Here is a 25,283-nt window from a genome sequence, read left to right on the forward strand (position 1 = left end):
TAGGTTGTGGAGTTAGTTCTGAGTTGAGGTGAGTGAAGCTATCCACTCGGAGTCAGGAGTGTAATGGTGGTGTGGTAATGAATGTTCCTGAACTTGGCGGCTCAGAATTGCACAACTCATTTGGACCTTCAAGGTTTTGGAAAATCACAAGTCATTGCTTCAAGGTGCAGAACATTCACAGAGCCCTCAACATCGTCAAGAACCCCTCCCATCTGTCCCACAGTTTCTTTGACCTCCTACCATCAAGGCAGGAGGTATCACTGTATAAGAACAAGGACAGTTTGTCTGGGTAACAGCTTCTCTCCCTGGGCTGTGAAATGTCTGAACACCCTGTTACCTCCCAGCACACATTCTTGACAGTGCTAGTAACAGTAATACTGTCGTATTACTACACTACTGTGCCGTCTCAGATCACACAGCTAGTGGAAACAGCCAATATGAAGTTCAAGTTTACTGTATTGTCATCTGACTGTACATACATACAACCAAACAATGTTCTTCCGGATCACGGTGCTCCCACTAAACATACTCCACCCACAGAACATACAACAAATTATTACCATAAATAAGTTAATAAAATATAATTCAAAATGCATGCAATGTAAACAGCTCACTGTACAGAGATAAAGATTAGTTTTATTTTGTCACGTGCTCATTGAAACATACAGTGAAATGCATTATTTGCATCGGTGAGAGATGCACTAGCAGTAGCCCACAAATGTTGCCACACTTCCGACACCAACGAAACAACTTAAAACTTACTAACCCTAAATGTACGCCTTTGGACTGTGGGAGGAAACCGGAAACACTCACAATTATGAGGAGAACGTAAAAACTCCTCACAGATAAAGGCGGAATTGAACCCAGGTCGCTGGCGCTGTAATAGGGTTACGCTAACCGCTACGCTATCGTGCTGCCCCCGGATCTGTTTTAAAATTACACTGGACAGCAAATTTTTCTGAAGTGTTGCTTCCTCGGAAATTTTTGTGGTTATGAAAGTCCGCTTGAAGCTCAGCATAAATATAATTTCAGACCTCTTGTATCACGATTATAATTATTTTATTTGCAAAATTCCATTAGCCTACCTTTCCATCCTCGTGATAGACAAATATGTTCCTTGTGCTGTTGTCTTTTAAATATGTAATTTGCAACCCATTTGGATTCCCTATCTTTACTGGCTGGAAGGTGGCATTAATCTGTTCGAGCCTTAGAATGGCTTTTGGTTCTTTAGCCTGAAGGACAGATAAAATAAAGAAGTTAAGCACAGGTTCATGGAGCATCTAAAATCGGACACACTGGTGCTAGGGTTGAACAGACTTTCCCATATTCATAAACGCAGGAGATTCTTGCCGATGCTGGAAATCCAGAGCAACACACACAAAATGCTGGAGGAACTCAGCAGGTCAGGCAGCATCTATGGAGAGGAATAAACAGTTGCCATTTCAGACCAAGACCCTTCATTAGGACACAATGCAACAACCCTGATGAAGGGTCTCAGCCCGAAACTTTCCTAGATCCAATTATTTTTAAAATCAAACATTTGCATTCAAAAATAATGCACCACTTCTTTCCAGTTTTCATTGATAGGCCATCAAAAGTGTTTCTACCTGGATGCAGTAAAGTTCAAAGTAAATTTATTATCAAAATATGTATGTATACCGTATATTACCTTGGGACTTACTTTCTTACGGCCATTTACAGGAATTTAAAGAAATACAATGGAGTCCAAGATAAACTCAGGGCTTGGTAGGGCAGATGTTTTGCACATGACTGTGAGAAACTGCAGAGAGTTGTGGACACAGCTCAGCATATCAAGGAAACCAGCTTCCAACCCACAGACTATCCACACTTCCCACTGCAGCCAGAATAATCTGGACCTTCTACCTTCCCCCATTGGGAAAAAGGGTGTAAAAGCCAGCAAGCACGTACTACCAGGGTCAAGGACAGCTTCCTTCCTGCTGTGGTAAGACTATTGGAGCAGTTCCCTAGAATGATAAGGTGTACTCTGAGGGTTATGGATCAAACGTAGGTAAATGGGACTTATATGGGACTAGTTCAACAGACACTTTGGTTGGAATGAATGAGTTTGACCGTAAGGCATAGGAGTATTCAGCCCATCGACTCCGCTCGGTTATTCTTTGGGCCAAAGGGCCAGTTTCTGTGACTACATGCAGTATTTTTGATCCTCGTCTACAAATGAGTGCCTGGCTTCCAGGCTCAATGGCCCAGGTGGGTCCGGTTAGGGCTCGCGGGCAAATGAACTGCTTATCACAGGGAGATGCAAAAATGGAGGAGGAGGAATTTGTGTATCTTGTACATACAACAAATACAGAAATGCTTGCAGCTTGCTATTGTTTACCTTTCAGAAACAGAATTCAGCAATGAAACTGCCCAGTGCATGCAAAACAGGAGGGATTTCTACACCCACTGAGTCTGAGACAGTGGGCACAGATTCAAAATCGTCTCCAATCCTGCCTGCTTGGGAACAGCCACATAACTTTCTGCAAACTCTACTCAAGAGACGGCTTTCTGCTCGAGATAATGATCAGGTATAGAACACAGCAGCATGCTACGGCACAGAAACAGGCCCTTCGGCCCATCTAGTCTGTGCCAAACTATTATGCAGCCTAGTCCCATCCACCTGCACCTGGACCATAGCCCTCCACACCCTCCCATCCAAGTATCTATACTGTCACAGTCATACAGCACTATAGCACTGAAACAGGCCCTTTGGCCCATCTACTCAGTGCTAAACCATAATCCCGCCTAGTCCCATAAAAATGTAATGTGCCCTATTAGGAACTTGAACTTATTTATAAAGTGCATCATTTAAATCCTGGGCCTGGCTCCGGAAGAGATTCCATAGATGCTGGAAATCTTGAGCAGCACACATCCATAATGCTGGAGGAACTCAGCAGGTCTGAGACCATCCGTGGACGGAGATTAATCGTTCACACTTCTGGCCGAGATTCTTAAGAATCAGAATCAGGTTTAATATCACTGGCATACTGCATGTCGTGAATTTTATTTTGCAGCAACAGTACACTATGATACATAATACAAAACCGAGTTTCGCTGCTCTGGAACTCAGTTTCGTGCCAGCATCCACAATAGACCAACAGAATCATTGAAAGACCAACAGCCAATCTACATAAAAGGCAAATTGTGCAATTGCAAGAAAAGAAAGGAATAAGTAAATAAACATGATTTGTGGAGTCCGTAGGTTATGGAATCAGTTCAGTGTTGAGGTGAGTGAAGTTATCCACACTGATTCAGGAGACTGATGGGCGAAGGGTAATAACCTCACTGAAGATTCAATTTCCACTGAACGGCTTGTTGGACAAGCTCAAAAGGTACGTTGGGTCAAACACAGCACCATGGATCTGGAGGTGGATCACAAAGGTAAGGACCAGGTACAAACTTCAAATTTCCTTCTTGAAAGACTGCCAGTGCACCAGATGGATTTATTCTGGGTCACCGTTGCAAAACGTAGCATTTTATTCCAGATTAATCATTTGAAAATAAATTTCACAACTAAACCAAAACACAGAGGAGCAGATTCAGGCCATTCGGCCCATCGAGCCTGCTGTGCCATTCGATCATGGCTGATTTATTTTACCTTTCAACCACCATTCTCCTGCTGTCTTCCTCTTGTGTATTTAATATTTCAGTAATATTTAAGTAATATTGTAAATACATTCTTTGTTGTTTACATAATGCGTTACAGGCTGTAAGTAAAAGTACACATCATGATGCTACCAACTGCCTCTCACTTAAAGTAAAACTAAGACTGCACGAGTTATGCCCAGCTCTGTGTTTTCCTTTCTATTAGTTTTTACGTTTACAAACTTTTGCGTATAACCCACAATGCATTATGTTACCTATCAAAAACCTATCAACTTCTGCTTTAAATATACCCAAATGATTTGGCCTCCACAGACGCCTGTGGCAATGAATTCCACAGATTCACCAACCTCTGTCTTAAAAAATTCCTGCTCGCATCTCTTCTAAAGGGACTTCCTCATTCTCTGAAGCTGCACCTTCTGGTTCTGGAACTGTCCCACGACTAGAAACATCGTCTCTGTGTCCAGTCTATCCCGGCCTTTCAATGTTCACTGGGTTTCAGTGAGCTCATTGGGAGCAGGGTTTTGAACTGCTTCTCAAAACCGCTGGGACCCCGACTGCGGACTCAGGTCGCAAGTGCAGTTCCCCTTTAAGAAAAAGGAAACGAGGGAAGTGTGTTGGCCTGTGAGTGAGATTGAAACATACAGGCTTCAGACCCTCACTCTGACAGTCCTGCTGATGAACGTGCAGTCCCTGGAAAACAAAACTAAACACCGCAGAGCAAGGTTACTGCACCAGAGGGACATCAGGGACTGCGGCTTCAGGAAAGCCTGGGTATCCTCTGCCATCTCGGACACAGTGCTGCAGCTCGATGTGTTCACCATTCACCGTAGAGGCCGGTCAGCTCAGTATGATTTATAATTAACCCATCATGGAACACGGACGTGGCAGCTCTGTCGCAGCCCTGCTCACCCGACACGGAACATCCAGCAGTCAAATGCTGTCCTTTCTATTTGTCGAGGCTGTGTTCTGCCGTCATTCCGGTAGTGGTGTACGTTCTGCCTCAGCACACCATCAGGCGGGACTGGGGGAGCCCAGCGCCGTAATCAGCAGGCAGGAAACAGCTCACCCTGATGCAGGAGATTTCAACCGGACCAACCTGAAGAAGTCTCCGAATAACTACCACCCGTGGAACCAGAGGAGCCAACACACTCGGCCACTGTTACACCACCATCACTGTGCTAGCTCACGCCCGCACTTTGGAAAGTCCGATCACCTGGTTGTACTTCTACACCCGACGTACAGGCAGTGACTAAACATTGCAAGCACCAGTGGTGAGGATCAGGAAGGTATGGTCAAGGGAGGCAGAGGAGTGCTTGCCGGACTGCTTTGAGCCAGTGGACTGGACAATATTCAGGGATTCACCTTCAAATCTGATTGAATCTGTCACAGCTGTCACCAACTTCATTAAGACTTCTGTGGATGAGAGTCTGCCTTAGAGAACATACCGGTCATACCCAAACCAAAAGCCCTGGATAAACCAGGAGATTCGTAATCTGCTGAGGGCAAGATCTGTGGCATTCAAGACCGGTGATCCAGAACTATACAAGAAGTTCAGGTAAAACCTACAGAAGGCTATTTTAAGAGTGAAAAACAATTCCATATTAAGTTAGATGGAACTAGATGCACGTCAGGTTTGCAGGTTACTACTTCCTTCAAAGCGAAACCATGAATAGCTGTGATGCTTCACTCCCAGATGAGCTCAACCCCTTTTCATGCACACTTCAAAAGGGAGAGTAGAACGAGACCTGTGCGAATCCCTGCAGCGTCTGGTAACCCTGCGATCTCTGTCTCAGAGACTGACGTCAGGAAACCTTTCAAAAAGGTGAACCCTTGCAAGGTGACAGGCCCTGATAGTGTACCTGGTAGGGCTCTGAAAACCTGTGCCAACCAGCCAGTGGGGGTGTTCAAGGGCATCTTCAGTCTCTCTCCGCTGTCGTCAGAGATACCCGCTTGCTTCAAAAGGGTAACCAGCATACCAGTGGCCACGAAGAGCAGGGTGAGCTGCCGTCACATTGCACTCACATCTACTGTGATGAAGGGCTTTGAAAGGTTGGCCACGGCCAGAATCAACTCCTGCCTAAGCAAGAAACTGGACCCATTGCAATTTGCCTAACACCACAGTAGGTCTACGGTGGATGCAATCTCACCGGCTCCCCACTCCACCTTGGATCACCTGGACAATAGCATAACATACGCCAGACTGCTGTTCAGTGACTACGGCTCAGTGTTCAACACAATCATACCCTCGGTTCTAATCAACAAGCTCCAAAGCCTGGGCCTCCGTACCTCCCTCTGCAAATGAATCCCTGACTTTCTCACCGGGAGACCACAGTCTGTACGGATCAGAAATAACATCTCCTCCTCACTTATAATCAACACTGGCACGCCTCAAGGATGTGTGCTTAGCCCACAGTCCTACCCTCTCTACACCCATGACTGTGTAGCCGATGACACAACTATAGTTGGCAGTATTTCATATAACCATATAACAGTTACAGCATGGAAACAGGCCAATTCGGCCCTTCTAGTCCATGCCAATGCTTACACTCACCTAGTCCCACCAACCCGCACTCAGCCCATAACCCTCCATTCCTTTCCTATCCATATACCTATCCAATTTTACTTTAAATGACAATACCGAACCTGCCTCTACCACTTCTACTGGAAGCTCGTTCCACACAGCTACCACTCTCTGAGTAAAGAAATTCCCCCTCGTGTTACCCTTAAACTTTTGCCCCCTAACTCTCAAATCATATCCTCTTGTTTGAATCTCCCCTACTCTCAATGAAAAAAGCCTATCCACGTCAACTCTCTCTATCCCCTTCATAATTTTAAATTCCTCTATCAAGTCCCCCCTCAACCTTCTACGCTCCAAAGAATAAAGACCTGACTTGTTCAACCTTTCTCTGTAACTTAGGTGCTGAAACCCAGGTAACTTTCTAGTAAATCTCCTCTGTACTCTCTCTATTTTGTTGACATCTTTCCTATAATTCGGTGACCAGAACTGTACACAATACTCCAAATTCGGCCTTACCAATGCCTTGTACAATTTTAAAATTACATCCCAACTCCTATACTCAATGCTCTGATTTATAAAAGCCAGCATACCAAAAGCTTTCTTCACCACCCCATCCACATGAGATTCCACCTTCAGGGAACTATGCACCATTTCAGGTGGTGACGAAGAGGCGTTCAGGAGCGAGGTAGATCTGCTGGTTGAGTGGTTTTGCAGCAAAAACCTTGCACTTAGCATCAGTAAGACCAAGGAATTGCTTGTAGGCTTCAGAAAGGGGAAGTTGAGCAAACACACACCAGTCCTCATTGAGGGATCAGAAATGGAAAGGGTGAGCAGTTTCAAGTTCCTGGGTGTCAACATCTCTGAAGATCTATCCTGGGCCTAATGTATTGATGTAATTACAGTGAAGGCTAAACTTCATTAGGAGTTTGACCAGACTTGTAATGTCAGCAGATTTCTACAGATTTACGGTACAGAGCATTCTAACTAGTTGCATCACCATCTGGTATGAAGGGGCATTTGGAAAAAGCTGCAGAAAGCTGTAGACTCAGCCAGCTGCATCATAGGCACTAACCTCCCCAGCATCGAGGACATCTCAGTCCTAAAAGACGATGCCTCAAAAAGGTGACATTCATCCTTAAGGACACCATCACCCAGGACATGGCCTCTCCTCATTGCTACCGTCAAGGAGGAGGTTCAGAAGCCTGAAGACACAGGAAAAGCTTCTTCCCTCTGCCATCCAATTTCTGAATGGACAAAGAACCCATGAAAACTATCTCACTACTTTTCTGTAGCTCTATTTTTGCACCACTTATTTAATTTTTAAATTGTTATTTCTTATTATAATTTATAGGTTTATTTTCTTATGATGTATTGCAATGTACTGCTGCCACAAAACACCAAATACCTTGACATAAGCCAGTGATATTAAGCCTGATTCTAATGCTAAATCCAAAAAGTCACCTCTCATCCTCCTTCACTCCAAAGACCAAAGCCCTAACTTTCTCAAACTATCCTCAGAAACTGCCCAGGCAACAACCTGGTAAATGTCCTCTGAAGCAAACACCTCCTTCCTATAATGAGGAACTGAACACAATTGTTCTTTCGTTACTTGTTACGTGCAATGTTTAATGAAATAGAGGTGCTCCATTTTGTTTGACGCAAATTGCTTTGCAATTTCTCCCAGAATCAGATTTTTGATGTTCGGTTATTGAATTTGTAACCTGGTTTAATTTTCACCTGTACTGAGGTAGCGCATACTGTTCATACAGATCGATTCATTACAACAATACATTATCAGGAGTGTGCGAAGGGATCTGCGAATACAGGTCCATAATTAGTTTAAAATGGTGTCACAGGTAGATAGGGTTGTAAAAATGCTTTTGGCGCATTGACTTTTATAAATTGATGTATTAAGTACAGGAGATGGGATGTTATGTTGAATGTAAAAGATTGAGAGGAGATTTGATTGAGGTATACAAAATTATGAGGGGTATAGACAGGGTAGATGGAATTCGTTGTGGAGGCTAATTTCACGTTGTGCCCATATATATTAAACTATTTATTTATTTAGCACAGACCCTTCTGGTCCACCGAGCTGTACTGCCCAGCAACCCACCTATTCAACACTGGCCTAATCACAGGACAACTGACAATGACCAATTAACCGATTTAGGTGCTGGGCGGGTACAGACCGATTCGAGGCAACAGGGGCCAGGCTCCAGAGCGTATCAAAGCGACTCAATCTGATGCTTGAACAATTTAAGATTGGAAAGGTCAGGGTGTCAGGGCCCAAGGTGAGGGACAGGCCGTTTCAGTCCACTGCTCCACTCTGTGCTGAACCAAGGGCCTGGGGACGGACTCTCTTTGTTCAGAATGCTAATTGCTTGCATTTATTGTCTGCACGAATTTTTGTTTCCCTACACATTGAATGTATGATGGTCTTTTTAATGTTTTTTTTGGGTTTTTTTGTTAGGGGACGAATCTCAAAGCTGTATAATGTATACATACTTTGATAATAAATATACTTCGACCGTTGAACTTAGCCTACTAACCAATATATCTTCAGATTGTGGGAGGAAACCGGAGCACCCGGAGGAAACCCACGCGGTCGAGGGGCAAACGTACAAACTCCACACAGACAGTGCTGGAATTGAATTCCAAACTCCGATGGGCCAAGCTGTAACAGTGCCGTGCTCATCACCATGGCACCCCAACTAACAATGTTTCATCACGCTACTGACAAGGGCTTTTCAACCCCCACAGGTGGTCAACTTGAGAACTTACGTCGTGTTTGTTAAAATACTTCAGGACGCCTTCCCGCTCGGTTAAAATGAACTTCCTGCTTAAGAACTGACCGTTGTCACGCCCTCGTTTCCACAGGAAGCCTTCTCTGTAACCTGGAATAAAACATAACGAGGTGATAAATGATGATCCCCAGCAATAACAGCTCTCCACATAATTTCAGATACAAATCCAAATGCTTAAAATCTAAGGTAAAATCAGCAACGCACGTGACTCTGCTGAGTTTATAGGCATCTGTTAGTCTCGAGAGACCATGGATTTGTGCCTTGGAAAGGTTCCAGGGCGCAGGCCTGGGCAGGGTTGTATGGGAGACCGGCAGTTGCCAGGCTGCAAGCCTTCCCCTCTCCACGCCACCGATGTTGTCCAAGAGAAGGGCAAGGGCCGATACAGCTTGGCACCGGTGTTGTCGCAGAGCAATGTGTGGGTAAGTGTCTTGCTTAAGGACACAACACACTGCCTTAGCTAGGCTCGAACTAGCGACCTTCAGATCACTAGACTAACGCCTCAACCACTTGGCCTTAACCACACACCAACATTCCAGAGTAACACACACACAAAATGCTGGAGGAGCTCAGGTCGAGCAGCATCTACAGACTGATAAAGGATCTCGGCGCGGAATGCTGGAATTATTTCTTCCTTCCTCTCACTGGAAAGACACCGGAACATGTTCCATATATATATAGCAAGCTGTGAGAGGAAGTGCTTGATGCAAGTACATTAACAATGTTTAAAAGACACTTAAACAGCTGCACAGACAACAAAAGTTTAGAAGCATATTGGCCAAATGTGGATAAATAGAAACCTTGGTCGGATGGGCTAAAGGGATTTTTTAAGGATTAAGGGTCAGGATCAACTTTATTCATCAAATATACTCATTGGCCACTTTATTAGCTACACCTGTATATTCATGCAAATATCTAATCAGCCAATCATGTGGCAGCAACTCAGTGCATAAAAGCGTGCAGATACGGTTAAGAGGTTCAGTTGCTGTTCAGACCAAACATCGGAATGGAGTAGAAATATGACATTGACCATGGAATGATGGTTGCAGCCAGACGGGGTGGTTTACAGACGGCTGATCTCTTGGGATTTTTCTAGAGTTTATAGAGAATGGTGCAAAAAACAAAAATAACAAAAAAAATTCCAGTGAGCAGCAGTTCCGTGGGCAAAAACGCCACGTTAATGAGAGAGGTCAGAGGAGAATGGTCAGACTAGTTCAAACTGACAGGAAGGTGACAGTAATTCGAATAACCACACGTTATAACAGTGGTTTGCAGAAGAACATCTCTGCATGCACAACATGTTAAACCTTGAAGTGAATGGGCCACCGCAGAAGACCACAAGCATACATTCAGTATCCACTTTGTTAGGCACATCAGGTATCTAATTAAGTGGCTACTGAGTGTACGTTTACATGTATTAGTAATTTGCTGTGGTGTGTTGACACGACATGCAACAAAAACAGCAACATTCAACAATTATAAAGAATTATACAAAAATAAATTTGGAGCTTAAAGTATGGATATGGAATAAAATGTGCATAATTACATAAACAGCAGCATGTATTCACAATATAATAGGCATTATAAAAAGTGGCTTAAAGTGTTTACAGTGCTGTGACTGAGGCAACAGATAGTGGGAGGAGCTAACTAGAAAGGTTGATCAGATTAAGACCATAAGGCATAGCAGCAGATGTTGGCCATTTGTCCAATCAAGTCTGCACTGCTATTACATCATGGCTGATCTATCATCCCTTTCAACCCCATTCCCTTGTCTTCACTTTGTACCCTTTGATACCCTGACTAATCAAGAACCTATCAACCTCTGCTTTAAATATACCCAATGGTCTCCACAGTTGTCTGTGGCAATGAATTCCACAATTCTACGATTCAAATCACCAAGGAAATGGTACTTGATAAATTAATGGGACTGAAGGTGGATAAATCCCCTGGACTGGATGGCTTGCATCCTAGGGTCTTAAGGGAAGTGGCGGTCGGGATTGTGGATGCATTAGTGATAATTTTTCAAAACTCGCTGGACTCGGCAATGGTCCCGGCAGATTGGAAAAATGCTAATGTAACTCCTTTATTTAAAAAGGGCAATAGACAGAAGGCTGGGAATTATAGGCCAGTTAGCCTAACATCTGTGGTTGGCAAAATGTTGGAATCGATAATTAAGGAAACAGTAACAGGGCATTTGGATAAACATAGCTTAATAGGACAAAGTCAGCATGGCTTTACAAAAGGGAAGTCATGTTTGACAAATTTGTTGGAGTGCTTTGAGGACATAACATATAGGGTAGATAAAGGGGAACCAGTGGATGTGGTGTATTTGGACTTCCAAAAGGCATTTGACAAAGTGCCACACCAAAGATTATTACTTAAAGTAAAAAATCATGGGATTGGGGATAATATTCTGGCATGGGTGGAGGATTGGCTTTCTAACAGAAAACAGAGTTGGGATAAATGGTTTATTCTCAGACTGGCAGTTGGTGACTAGTGGTGTTCCGCAGGGGTCGGTGTTGGGACCCCAACTCTTTACAATCTATATTAATGATTTGGAGAAAGGGACTAAGTGCAACATATCGAAGTTTGCTGATGACACAAAGATGGGAGGGAGTGTAATGAGTGCGGAGGACATTGAAACCCTGCAGGGGGACATAGATAGGCTGAGTGATTGGGCAGACATTTGGCAGATGAAATATAATACTGACAAGTGTGAGGTCTTGCACTTTGGCAGGAAAAATAATAGAGCAAGTTATTATCTAAATGGAGAGAAACTGGAAAGTGCTTCTGTGCAAAGGGATCTGGGGGTCCTGGTGCAGGAAACACAAAAAGTTAGTATGCAAGTGCAGCAGGTGGTCAAGAAGGCCAATGGAATGCTGGCTTTTATTGCTAGGGGGATGGAGTATAAGAACAGGGAGGTCTTACTGCAGTTGTACCGGGTATTGGTGAGACCACACCTGGAGTACTGCGTGCAGTTCTGGTGTCCATATTTAAGAAAGGACATACTGGCTCTCGAGGCAGTGCAGAGAAGGTTCACTAGGTTAATTCTGGGGATGGGTGGGTTGATGTATGATGAGAGGTTGAGTAGATTGGGACTCTACTCATTGGAGTTCCGAAGAATGAGAGGCGATCTTATTGAAACATGTAAGATTGTGAAGGGGCTTGATCGGGTGGATGCGGGGAGAATGTTCCCAATGATGGGTGAAACTAGGACTAGGGGGCATAATCTTAAAATAAGGGGATGCCGTTCCAGGACTGAGATGCGGAGAAATTTCTTCACTCAGAGGGTAGTGGGGCTGTGGAATTTGCTGCCCCAGAGAGCTGTGGAAGCTACTACACTCAATAAATTCAAAACGGAGATAGACATTTTCCTGGATAAAAATGGCATTAGGGGATACGGTGAGCGAGCAGGTAAGTGGACATGAGGCTAGGTTTAGATCAGCCATGTGATCTCCTGGACCAGTTTTCGATAGCCTGGATGGGTCGGAGAGGAATTTTCCAGATTTTTTCTCCTCAATTGGCAACTCGTTTTTTTTCCCCCGGGTGATCACATGGGTTTGGGCGGGATGAATAATAAAATAAAATGGGCGGCATGGTGCCCTGTTGGTTGGCACTGTTGCCTTGTGGGATTCGGTGAAAACTAGAGTTAAGATTGGATCAGCCATGATCTTGTTGAATGGCGGAGCAAGCTTGAGGGTCCGATTGGCCTACTCCTGCTCCTATCTCTTATGTTCTTATATTCATCACCCTCTGGCTAAAGAAATTCCTTTTCATTTCTGTTCTAAAGGGATGTTCTTCTATTCTGAGCTGTGCCCTCTGGACCTTAACTCACCCACTATAGGAAATGACCTCTCTACATCCACTCTATCTAGGTCTTTCTATGTTCAATAGGTTTCAATTAGATCCCTCCCCCCCCCCCCCACACAATTCTTCTAAAGTTTAGCAAGCACAGGCCCTGAGCCATCAAGTGCTGCTCATATGTTAACCCTTTCATTGCTGAAATCATTCTCATGAACCTCCTCTGGACTCTCTCCAATGCCAGAACATCTCTTCTTAGAGAAGGGGCCCAAAACTGCTCATAATTCTCTAAGTGTGGTCTGACCAAAGCCTTATAAAGCCTCAACGTTACATCCTTGCTTTTATAGTCTAGTTCTCTCAAAATGAATGCTAACAGTACATTTGCCTTCTTTCGCATTGACTCAATATGCCAGTTAACCTTTAGAGAATCCTGCACGAGGACTCCCAAGTCCCTCTGCCTCTCTGATTTTTGAGTTTTCTCCCTATTTGGAAAATAATCTATGTCATTGTTCTTTCTACCAAAGTGCATGACCCTACACTTCCAATACTATATTCCATCTACCACTTCTTTGCTTATTTTCCTAATCTGTCTAAATCCACCTGCTTCCGATTTGCCTCCTGCCAGTCAGCCAATAAGTGAAAAACTTGAAAGCACACTCTTCATACAGATAAATTCATAGAGTGAAACAACAACAGTGCAAAAATAAAGTGTAACAGTCACAGAGAAAGTGCAGTGCAGACAAACAATAAGGTACAAAGGCATAACGAGGTAGATTGTGAGGTCATCTAATTGTACTAGGAACAGTGATGCACCATCAATAACTCACTCTGAGATGTAAGAAGCGAGATATCAGCTTTTATTGACTGGAAGAATGAACAACACTACATCCTGGAGAATGAGGCTGGGCTCAGGCCTCAATTGCTTTTATACAGGGGTCTGTGGGAGGAGCCACAGGAGCAGTCCAGACAGGTATATGTAGCTAGGAACAGTTGGCCAGAAAGAACTATGGTCAATGAATTTGAATGAATCAAAGACTGTGGAAGTAGACAAACCAATTATCTTGGTTCTTGCCATGTGCTTGAAGGAGATGGAGGCTGCCATTTTGCGAAGCTGCTCTACATCCTCCATTTTGTGAACTGAAGTTGCTTGGCTTGATCACTGTTTTAAAGTAGACACAATGATGTTTTAGGTAATGTGTTGGACTAGAGATCATTTCCAGATAAGATGTTATTTGTAAGGTGTTCTTTGATAATAGTATAACATGCAGGTTTGTGAATGGTGTGATCTCTGTCTGCCCTGAGTGATTCCACCTGGTTACTGGTTTGATCTGGAGTCAAAGAGAACTAAACTACCAGTTGTCACTTGTAGCAGAATGACAATAAATGGTTGCTGACTTGGACCAGGGGCAATAAATTGTTAAATGTCAGTCAGATAATCTGCAGCCAATAGCACTGAAAGGCAACATTTGAACTGGCAAGGAATGAAAATAAAAGCAGATGCTTCGAGTGCTCTAACAGCAATAACTCTCCAGAGGCCCACCATCAGAGATGTGAAGGACCACACAGTCACGTGGAGATCGGAGGAATACATGGCCAGCAGAGGCTCCTTTTACAGGTATTACCTTTTCTATTTTTGGCCATCTGTGGAGGGTCAGAAAAACTGTGCAGACAGGTATTCGGCTGTGTAAATTCATGCGTTCTTCTATTGAGACAATTGAGACAAGTAATTGAGACAATTGAGACAATTTAGATTACTTCTAAAGTAATTGAGACAAATTACTGTGATTTGTCGGTAATCACAGATTCTCTCTTTGCCTCCTGATCATTATACTAAGGGGTAGATCCTTGTAACAGAACCACTCAGTAATCGTAGACCAGTGGGGTAGAGGCTGTCCTTGAGCCCAGTGGTACATGCTCCCAAGATTTTGCACCTTCTGCCCAATTAGAGAAGGGAGAAGAGAGCATGTCTGGGGCAGGTGGGGTTGCTGATGATGTTCTCTACTTTCCTGAAGCAGTGGAAGTGTAGACAGAATCAATGGAGAGGAAACTGATGTACGTGACAGACAGTGCCATATTCACACTCTCCACAGTTTCCTGCAGCCCTAGACAGAGCAGTTGCTGTACGAAAGCACAATGCATCCTGCTAGAACAAATGATGGCAGGAGATGACTATGATAGCACTATGTAATTGAACTAGTGTTCCAGATGCCCAGACAAATAATTTAAAGAGAATTCAAATCCCACAATGGCAGCTGGGGAAATTAACTGCAGTTAATTGCAACTGTGAATTTCAAGATCTGCTTTGGGTAACACTGACCACGACTTGTGACTCAGTTATAGTCCCAAAGGAGGAAATCGACTGAAATTACCCAATCTCACTATCAAACTCAAATAATACTACAAATTAATAATGCTACTTTTACATAAAAAGCAATTAAAACACAAAGTGATTAAATACATTTAATAAAGAAAATTGCTTTCCACTCAAATTACAACTGTTGCTGTGCACTGAAATTAATTGTCACTTTCACTTGCTGTAGACTTGCACAAGTGCTGGGAACCTGGGTAGTTTTCAGATTCCGGTTCATCTATTTATCATATGCACACTCAATGGCTACTTTATTAGGTACACCTGCTCGGTAATGCAAACATCTAATCAGCCAATCATGAGGCAGCAAGTCAATGCATACAAGCATGCAGACATGGTCAAGAGGTTCAGTTGTTGTTCAGACCAAACATCAGAGTGGGGGAAGAAATACGATCATAGGGAATTGACCATGGAATGATTGTTGGTGCCAGATCGGGTGGTTGGAGTATTTCATATATAAACTGCTCACTTCCAGGGATTTTCATGCACAACAGGCTCTAGAGTTTACTGAGAAAGGTACAAAAAAAAAACATCCAGTGGCCTTCAGTCACTTAACGCCATGTTATGAAAGAGATCAGAGGAAAATTGCCAGACTGGTTCAAGTTGACAGGAAGGTGACAGTAACTCACACAACCACATATTATAACAATTGTGTGCAGAGCAGCAACTCTGAACATAACAACACATCGAACCTTGAAGTGAATGGGCTACGGCAGCAGACCACACATATACACTCAATGGCCACTTTACTAGGTATTGGAGGTAACTAATAAAGTGGCCACTGAGTGTATATTGAAACATGCAGTGAAATGTTTTTTTTGTGTGTTAACAGCCAACAGAACCCAACAGTGGACTGGGTGCTGCCCCTATGTGTCACCACACACTCAAACAGCAACGCAGCATGCCCACCTCGTCCTCGAGTTACTAGCTCCCATCCACAGGGTCGGGCGACCTTGGCCGCTGACCAGGTGGAGTGCTGGCCTTTACCCTCGATATACACTCACAGAGATCGCTGGTCTTCGATCAGGGAGCACCCCAACCACCAGCACCTGCCACTGAACTCTTCATTTACTTCCTCCAAGCTTCAACTCCCCTTCTGTCCTAAACCCTGACCTGACCTCCAACTCCCTCTTCTGCTCAGAAAAATCATTCCTACAAATCTAAAAACAATTAAGTCTGAACCACAACCTCATCGGATGTAACCACTGAGAAGTGTTTGATGGCTCTGGGCCTGTACTCGCTGCAGTTTAGAAGAATGGAGGGGGGAATCTCATTGAATCTTGTTGGATATGGAAAGGATGTTTCCTATGGTGGAGGAGTCTAGGACCAGAGGGCACAACCCCAGAATACAAGCAGCAGAGATGAGGAGAAATTTCTTTAGCTAGATGGTGGTGAATCTATGCAATTCATTGCCACAGACAGCTGTGTAGGTCAAGTCATTGGGTATATTTAAAGCTGAGGTTGATTAGTAAGTGTGTCAAAGGTTACTGAAAGAAGGCAGGAGTACGGGGTTGAGAGGGATAATAAGTCAGCCATGATGGAATGGTGGAGCAGACCAAATATCTTAATTCTACATGAAACAACACAAACTACACTAGACTACCTGAAGCAACACAAAACTACACTAGACTATGTGAAACACAAAACTACACTAGACTATGTGAAACAATACAAAACTACACTAGACTACCTGAAACAACACAAACTACACTAGACTATGTGAAACAACACAAAACTACACTAGACTACATGAAACAACACAAAACTACACTAGACTACCTGAAACAACACAAAACTACACTAGACTACCTGAAACGACACGAAACTACACTAGACTATGTGAAACACAAAACTACACTAGACTATGTGAAACAATACAAAACTACACTAGACTACCTGAAACAACACAAAACTACACTAGACTACCTGAAACAACACAAAACTACACTAGACTACATGAAACAACACAAAACTACACTAGACTACATGAAACAACACAAAACTACACTAGACTACATGAAACAACACAAACTACACTAGACTACCTGAAACAACACAAAACTACACTAGACTATGTGAAACACAAAACTACACTAGACTATGTGAAACAATACAAAACTACACTAGACTACCTGAAACAACACAAAACTACACTAGACTACCTGAAACAACACAAAACTACACTAGACTATGTGAAACACAAAACTACACTAGACTATGTGAAACAATACAAAACTACACTAGACTACCTGAAACAACACAAACTACACTAGACTATGTGAAACAACACAAAACTACACTAGACTACATGAAACAACACAAAACTACACTAGACTACCTGAAACAACACAAAACTACACTAGACTACATGAAACAACACAAAACTACATTAGACTTCAGACCTACAAGGGACTACATAAAGTGCACAAAACAGTGCAAGACAGTACAATAATTAATAAACAAGACAATAGACACAGTAAAGGGCAAATTACAATATAATAATAAATGATGTAAATGTAAATGTAAACAATATAAACAATGTTTTAGCAGGAATTGGGAAAGAAATGAGATTACTGTACACATTACTGTTAGCAACACACACACAAAATGCTGGAGGAAGTCCACAGGTCAGACAGCAGCTATGGAAGGGGATAAACAGTCAACATTTCAGGACAAAACCCTTCAGTAAGACTGGAAAGGAAGGGAGCAGAAGCCAGAATAAGAAGGTGAGGGAGGAGTACCCGCTGGCAGAATACAGGCAAGGCGGAAGGTGGGTGGATGAGTTAAGAAGCTGGGAGATGATAGGTGGAAGAGATAAAGAGCTGATGAAGAAGGAATCTGATAGGAGAGGAGATGGACATTGGGAGAAAGGGAAGGAGGAAGAATGCCAGAGGAAGGTGATGGATAGGTGAGGAAAAGGGGTGACAGCGACCCAGAAAGGGGAATGGAAAAAAAGAGAAGAGGGAGGGAAGTTTGGGAAATCAATTTCTATGTCATAAAAGAGCACATTATAGAGGTGGAAGTCCAAGAAAACACCAATATCTCATCTTCTTACACAGGAGCACCTTGCTCTATTTGAGTAAAGATCATCTGACATACAGAGAAAACTTATAAGGATATTGCTGGGACTGGAGGAGCTGAGCTGCAGGGAGATTTGAACAGGTTAGGACCCTACTCCTAGAGCACAGGAGAATCAGGGGAGATCTGACAGAGGTGTACAAAATTATGAGTGGTATCATAATGGTAAATGCAAGCAGGCTTTTATCACTGAGACTACAACTAGAGGCCATGGGCTAAGGGTGAAAGGTGAAATGTTTAAGGGGAACATGAGAGGAAACTTCTTCAGTCGGAGAACTGTGTGAGTGTGGGATGAGCTGCCAGCAGAAATGGTGGACGCGGGTTCAACTGGAATGTTTAAAAGAAGTTTGGATAGGTATGTGGATGCGAGGGGCATGGAGGGCGATGGTCCGAATGCAGGTCATGGTCTCTAGACAGTTTAATTGGCTCAGTATGTATCAGATGGGCCAAAGGGCCTGTGCTGCAGTTTTCTATGGCTCTATATTCTGCTATCTAGTTTCAGGCTTAGACATCCTAATTAAATTAGCTAGCTGCTGATTCTCCATCAGCATGTTATAATACGTTTTCACGCTTTCAGGTTAATTACAGTGGGTGAACCAGGGACTGGCGGAGTATTTAATATTCGCTGAGCAGGGTGAGAGTAGGTCATTATCCATTTCATTACGATGGCCTGCGCAGTCCACCATGCAGGGATGACATGACCGACTTTGTAAGACGCAAAGCCTCTCACACTGCGAGTGGATGGGAACATCTTCGAATAATGTTCTGGGTAAAATGGAATCTCTTAAGACGTGCCCTCCATTCTCTCTGTGGGCTTTTTATTGCAGTTGATTTGCTGCGATTTAAGGCACAATCCAGGGACAAGGACAGGAGGCCTGGAGATGGCCTACTCTGGGGTTGGAGGATTGTTTGTGTATTGGTGGGAGGGAGGAAGTGGGCCTGTTCTGCTGTTGATGTTTGCCTGGTCAACATTTCTGTAAGGACCATCTGTCACCTGACTGTCACACAATCATGACATTGCTTTGAGGCATGTTGAGTTACCTATATTACTTTAGAAACCACCACATCTATTTTGTTGCCCCTCTACAGGAAACATGTCTGAAATGAGGGTAATTATCAGGGGTGGGGAGAACTGAGTGGGGGCACAAAACTGAGACAGGAGGTGGACCATGCCAATCAGAGGAGACGTGTCCGCCCCAAAACTCTCCGGTTTCTTAGGAACAGACTGGCAAAACAACTTCCCTCAGATCTGCTGATGAGAAGCCTAGCAACCACTCAATAACCCTGAGCAATGCCCACCCTGCTTAGACCGGCATATCCGCGCAGCAGTCAGTGTAACGCTTTACAGTGCTAGCGATCGGGGGTTCAATTCCCACCTCAGTCTGTAAGGAGTTCGTACAGTCATCCCACGACAACATGGGCCTCCTCTGCACCAGGTGCTCTGGTTTTCTCCCACATTCCAAAGATGTACGGTTAGGATTAGTAAGTCATGGGCACGCTATGTTGCTGCCGCTAACATGCTGACATTTGCGGGCTGCCCCCAGCACAATTTATTTCCTGATTTGTTTTGCAACACAGCGCAGGACAGGTCTTTCCAAGCCAATGAGCCCCATGGCCCAGAAGCTGAGCAATGTAACCGCTAGCCTAATTGCAGGACTACTGACATTGACCAATTTTCCTACTAACCCGCACGTCTTCAGAATGTGGGAGGAAACCGGAGCACCCGGAAGTAACCCACACAGTCACGGGGAGAAGGTACAAACTCCTTACGGATGGTGTCGGAGCTGACCTCTGAACTCCAATGCCCTGAGCCGTAAGAGTGTCGAACTACCCGCTATGTTACCATGGCGCCCTTGAAGTGTGTTGGTTGCTGATGCAAATGGCGCACCTCACTGCATGTTTTGATGTACGCAAGTCAAATAAAGCTAATTCTTAATCTGTCCAAACCAATTCCTTGTGTAGAGCAATAGCGGGTGAGTGGGAGGGGTACCTGACTCAATTTGCCCCCTCTCAGCTTAAATGCATATCCTGTGGTATTAGACATTTCAACCCTTGGGAAAAGATACCGCCTGTCTCCTCTATCTATGCCTCTCATTATCCTTATCTGATCTCCCAGCCTCTGTCGCTCCACAGAAAACAACCCTCTCTTGCTCTTGCCCTCTGCTAAGCTGAAAAAGATCCACTTTAGGATTGGTATGCATGCAATTCCTCACAGTTTATACAGCTTTCATCCAGTAAATTATAAACGATTCGGACCTGGCATATGCCTGACCCAGGCTTGGAATGTAAAGTCTTTGAACCACATCATGTACAATCTTCAATTTCCTTTCAAGTACAAGACACAGAGGCTGCTGCCTTGTGGAGCCGCTAAAAATAAACCTAGTAAATATTGCATCACCTTCCCCAATGACTGGGCTCTGAGAAGGCTTATTCTTCAATTATGGAAATGCAAACGGAGAGGAGGGGGGGAACAAAGGGCTGCCCACCCAGTGGCTGGGAAATTCTTCACAGAATTCTTACAGTCCTCCCAGTGAACCACAGCCAACGCGGTCTTCCCTGAAGCTTGACCTTTTGAGACTGATGCAGTGTACAAGATGTGTGCAGCCTTCTTTTTTAAAGAGGGTGGTGACAAGACCTGCACTGTGGAGTCACCGAGGGGAGCTATTAAATCACAGAGTCCGTTTTATTATCCGTCATGCGTTGTGAAACGTTTTGTACTGCGGTATCAGTAGAGTGCAATACATAAAAAACGATAAATTACAGTTATAAATATTCACTCAGTGGCCACTTTATTTTTATTTATTGAGGTACAGCGTGGAACAGGCCCTTTTAGCCCTTTGAGCTGGCCACCCAGCAACCCACCGATTTAACCCTAGCCTGATCATGACACAATTTACAATGCCCAATTAACTTACCAGCCTACCATCTTTGGACTCTGGGCGATTAGGCACCGCCTGGCTGAAACAGATTGAATTTTTCAGTGTTATTTATCACATGCGCATCGAAACAGAGTGAACTGTGTCATTTGACAATAGACAATAGGTGCAGAAGTAGACCGTTCGGCCCTTCGAGCCTGCATCGCCATTTTGAGATAATGGCTGATCATCTACTATCAATACCCGGTTCCTGCCTTGTCCCCATATCCCTTGATTCCCCTATCCATAAGATACCCATTAAGCTGCTTCCTGAAAGCATCCAGAGAATTGGCCTCCACTACCTTCCGAGGCAGTGCATTCCAGACCCCCACAACTCTCTGGGAGAAGTAGTTTTTCCTTAACTCTGTCCTAAATGACCTACCCCTTATTCTCAAACCATGCCCTCTGGTACTGGACTCTCCCAGCATCTGGAACATATTTCCTGCCTCTATCTTGTCCAATCCCTTAATAATCTTATATGTTTCAATCAGATCCCCTCTTAATCTCTTTAATTCCAGCGTGTACAAGCCCAGTCTCTCTAACCTCTCTGTGTAAGACAGTCCGGACATCCCAGGAATTAACCTCGTGAATCTATGCTGCACTTCCTCTACAGCCAGGATGTCCTTCCTTAACCCTGGAGACCAAAACTGTACACAATACTCCAGGTGTGGTCTCACCAGGGCCCTGTACAAATGCAAAAGGATTTCCTTGCTCTTGTACTCAATTCCCTTTGTAATAAAGGCCAACATTCCATTAGCCTTCTTCACTGCCTGCTGCACTTGCTCATTCACCTTCAGTGACTGATGAACAAGGACTCCGAGATCTCTTTGTATTTCTCCCTTACCTAACTTTACACCGTTCAGATAATAATCTGCCTTCCTGTTCTTACTCCCAAAGTGGATAACCTCACACTTATTCACATTAAACGTCATCTGCCAAGTATCTGCCCACTCACCCAGCCTATTTGCATTAGCAACCAGCATACCGTACCTAAGCAACACACACAAAACGCCGGGGGAGCTCAGCTGGCCAGGCAGCATCTATGGAGAAGAGGAAATAGTCGACGTTTCAGGCCAAGACCCTTCATCAGGTCTCAGCCTGAAACGCTGGCTGTTTACTCTTTTCCATTGGTGCTGCCCGGCCTGCCGAGCACCCGCAGCATTTTGTGTGTGTCGCTTCGATTTCCAGCATCAGCAGATTTTCTCTTGTTTGAGATCAGGGTTCTCTACCTAAGCACGTGTGTGGGCAGCACAGTCCGACACTAACGTAGCAGGCCCTCAGTGCTCACAGAACAACACTGAACAGGTTTGGAGTCACAGAATCAGCATGGAAAAAGGCCCTTTGACCGACTGACTTTGTGCTATTAACCACCTATTTAACCAGGCGAACAGTTTGATTGCAAGAACAAAATCCAGGAAGTAAATCCTGTGACCCCACAGTGGCAAAAAGCAGAATTTAAGGCATTTAAATAGGAACTGTAATGTTTTCACTCCTAGTGGGAATCAGAAAACACAGTTAATGTTGACAGCCAGGAATATGCTGTCCCTTTGTGTGTAGTTCTGGCCATCCCATTACAGGCCATGCTCTCTCTCACTACTACCACTGGGGCGGAGGGGTAGGAGCCTTCCCTCCCACAGCAGCTGCTTTTGGACCAGTTGTTACCCTACAACCATCAGGCTCCTGGAACCGGTGCAAATAAGATAAAACTTTATTTATCCCGAAGGAAATTATTGTAGATAGATAGATAGATAGATAGATAGATACTTTATTCATCCCCATGGGGAAATTCAACATTTTTTCCAATGTCCCATACACTTGTTGTAGCAAAAACTCATTACATACAATACTTAACTCAGTAATAATATGATATGCATCTAAATCACTAACTCAAAAAGCATTAATAATAGCTTTAAAAAAAAAGTTCTTAGGTCCTGGCAGTTGAATTGTAAAGCCTAATGGCATTGGGGAGTATTGACCTCTTCATCCTGTCTGAGGAGCATTGCATCGACAGTAACCTGTCGCTGAAACTGCTTCTCTGTCTCTGGATGGTGCTATGTAGAGGATGTTCAGGGTTTTCCATAATTGACCGTAGCCTACTCAGCGCCCTTCGCTCAGCTACCGATGTTAAACTCTCCAGTACTTTGCCCACGACAGAGCCCGCCTTCCTTATCAGCTTATTAAGACGTGAGGCGTCCTTCTTCTTAATGCTTCCTCCCCAACACGCCACCACAAAGAAGAGGGCGCTCTCAACAACTGACCTATAGAACATCTTCAGCATCTCACTGCAGACATTGAATGACGCCAACCTTCTAAGGAAGTACAGTCGACTCTGTGCCTTCCTGCACAAGGCATCTGTGTTGGCAGTCCAGTCTAGCTTCTCGTCCAACTGTACTCCCAGATACTTGTAGGTCTTAACCTGCTCCACACATTCTCCATTAATGATCACTGGCTCCATATGAGGCCTAGATCTCCTAAAGTCCACCACCATCTCCTTGGTCTTGGTGACATTGAGACGCAGGTAGTTTGAGTTGCACCATATCACAAAGTCCTGTATCAGTTTCCTATACTCCTCCTCCTGTCCATTCCTGACACACCCCACTATGGCCGTGTCATCAGCCAACTTCTGCACATGGCAGGACTCCGAGTTATATTGGAAGTCAGATGTGTACAGGGTGAACAGGACCGGAGAGAGTACGGTTCCCTGTGGCGCTCCTGTGCTGCTGACCACTGTGTCAGACCTACAGTCTCCCAACCGCACATACTGAGGTCTATCTGTCAAGTAAGGTTGCCCAGTCAGAAATATATACAAAATGTAAGCATTGAGGTACGAAAAGAAATACAAAATGTGCATTAGGAAGTAGTAGTGCAAAATACAGATGTGCAATGAAACCATATATCCTTAACGAGGAGGAGTTGGAGAGTTTTATAGCCACAGGGAGAAAGGACCCCCTGTGGTGTTCAGTGGTGTACCTCAGTGGAATCAGTCTGTTACGAAAGGTGCTCCTCCGTTTGCCCGGGATGTCAGGGAGGGGGGTGAGAGGGATTGTCCATGATGCTCAGCAGCTTCTGCAGCACCCTCCTCTCAGACACAACCGCCAGGGAATCCAGTTCTCTCACTCACCTCCACACTGAACTGATTCCATAACCTGCAGTCTCACTTTCAACTTGTGATCTTAGTATTGTAGATCTACCTGCCTATCTCGGGCAGATTGGGCTTGTCAGCCGAGGCTGGCAGCTCATCCAGAAGGAAAACTCCGGTCTCAGACCGCCGCTGCCTTGTACCTATACCCACTGGCGGGGAAGGCTTCGGGAGTACACCCCGGGGAAAAGTCCGGAGCTGGAGTCCCTAAGGCAGTTCAATGCTGACTGGCGACTCCTGTACTGCTGCGGGTGCCACACTGTATCGGTCTCTGCCGTTTCTTTGGATTCATCGGCTGCGTGGAGAGGGGGAGCTTACTGCATGGGCAACATCAGCTCGCCTTCCGATTATGTACTGCCCTGGCTTGTGTGTCAACTATAAAGGTAACTAAGACACAACATCCATGGTCAACCTTGACCAACAGAGGCTTCACAACCGACCATCTATCTGCACAATTTGTCTTTTGCACAGCGGTTACTTGCCAGCTGCGTTTATGTATAGTTTTTCATAAATTCTGTTGTATTTCTTTATTCCCCTGTAAATGCTGCAAAAAATGGATCTCAAGGTAGTATGTGGTGACATCCACGTACTTTGGTGATAGGTTTACTTCCACGAGTCACAGGAAGGACGTGGAGACTTTGGAGAGGCTGCAGTGGAGGTTCACCAGGATGCCTTCTGGTAGGAGCTGTAAGAAGTTATATTCTCTGGAGTTTCCGAGGCTGAGGGGAGACCTGATAGGAGTTTTTAACAATTATGAGGGGGTATGGATAGGGTAGATGTGTGGTGGGGTAAGGTGCTCCTTCCATCTGCTAGCCTGTGGGTCACCCTTGGGCAAGTTGTAGCACTTGCTTAGCTCCCTGATGGTCGTATGAGCAGCTGGTACATATCACAAGTCCTGGCTATGCAACCACTGACAATCTTTGTCAATGGCTGGGTCACCCGTCTTGGAAAGACACTGCCCAGAAGAAGGCAATGGAAAAGCACTTCTGCAGAAACATTTACCAAAAGCAATCATGGTCGTGGAAAGACCGTG

At 44.4% G+C, this 25,283-nt stretch overlaps 1 protein-coding gene across 1 annotated transcript in view; it reads right to left on the minus strand.

The window, feature by feature from the left end:
• Nucleotides 1-25,283, minus strand: part of LOC140735308 (arf-GAP with dual PH domain-containing protein 1-like) — a 173,925-nt gene that overhangs the window by 16,841 nt on the left and 131,801 nt on the right. The window contains exons 5-6 of the mRNA XM_073060196.1: nt 8,930-9,042; nt 1,086-1,232 (exon numbers count right to left, since the gene is read on the minus strand). Coding sequence (XP_072916297.1) covers nt 1,086-1,232; nt 8,930-9,042 — 260 coding nt within the window. The remainder of the gene's footprint in view (nt 1-1,085; nt 1,233-8,929; nt 9,043-25,283) is intronic.

This window comes from Hemitrygon akajei, chromosome 11, assembly GCF_048418815.1.
Source record: "Hemitrygon akajei chromosome 11, sHemAka1.3, whole genome shotgun sequence".
Lineage (NCBI taxonomy): Eukaryota > Metazoa > Chordata > Chondrichthyes > Myliobatiformes > Dasyatidae > Hemitrygon > Hemitrygon akajei.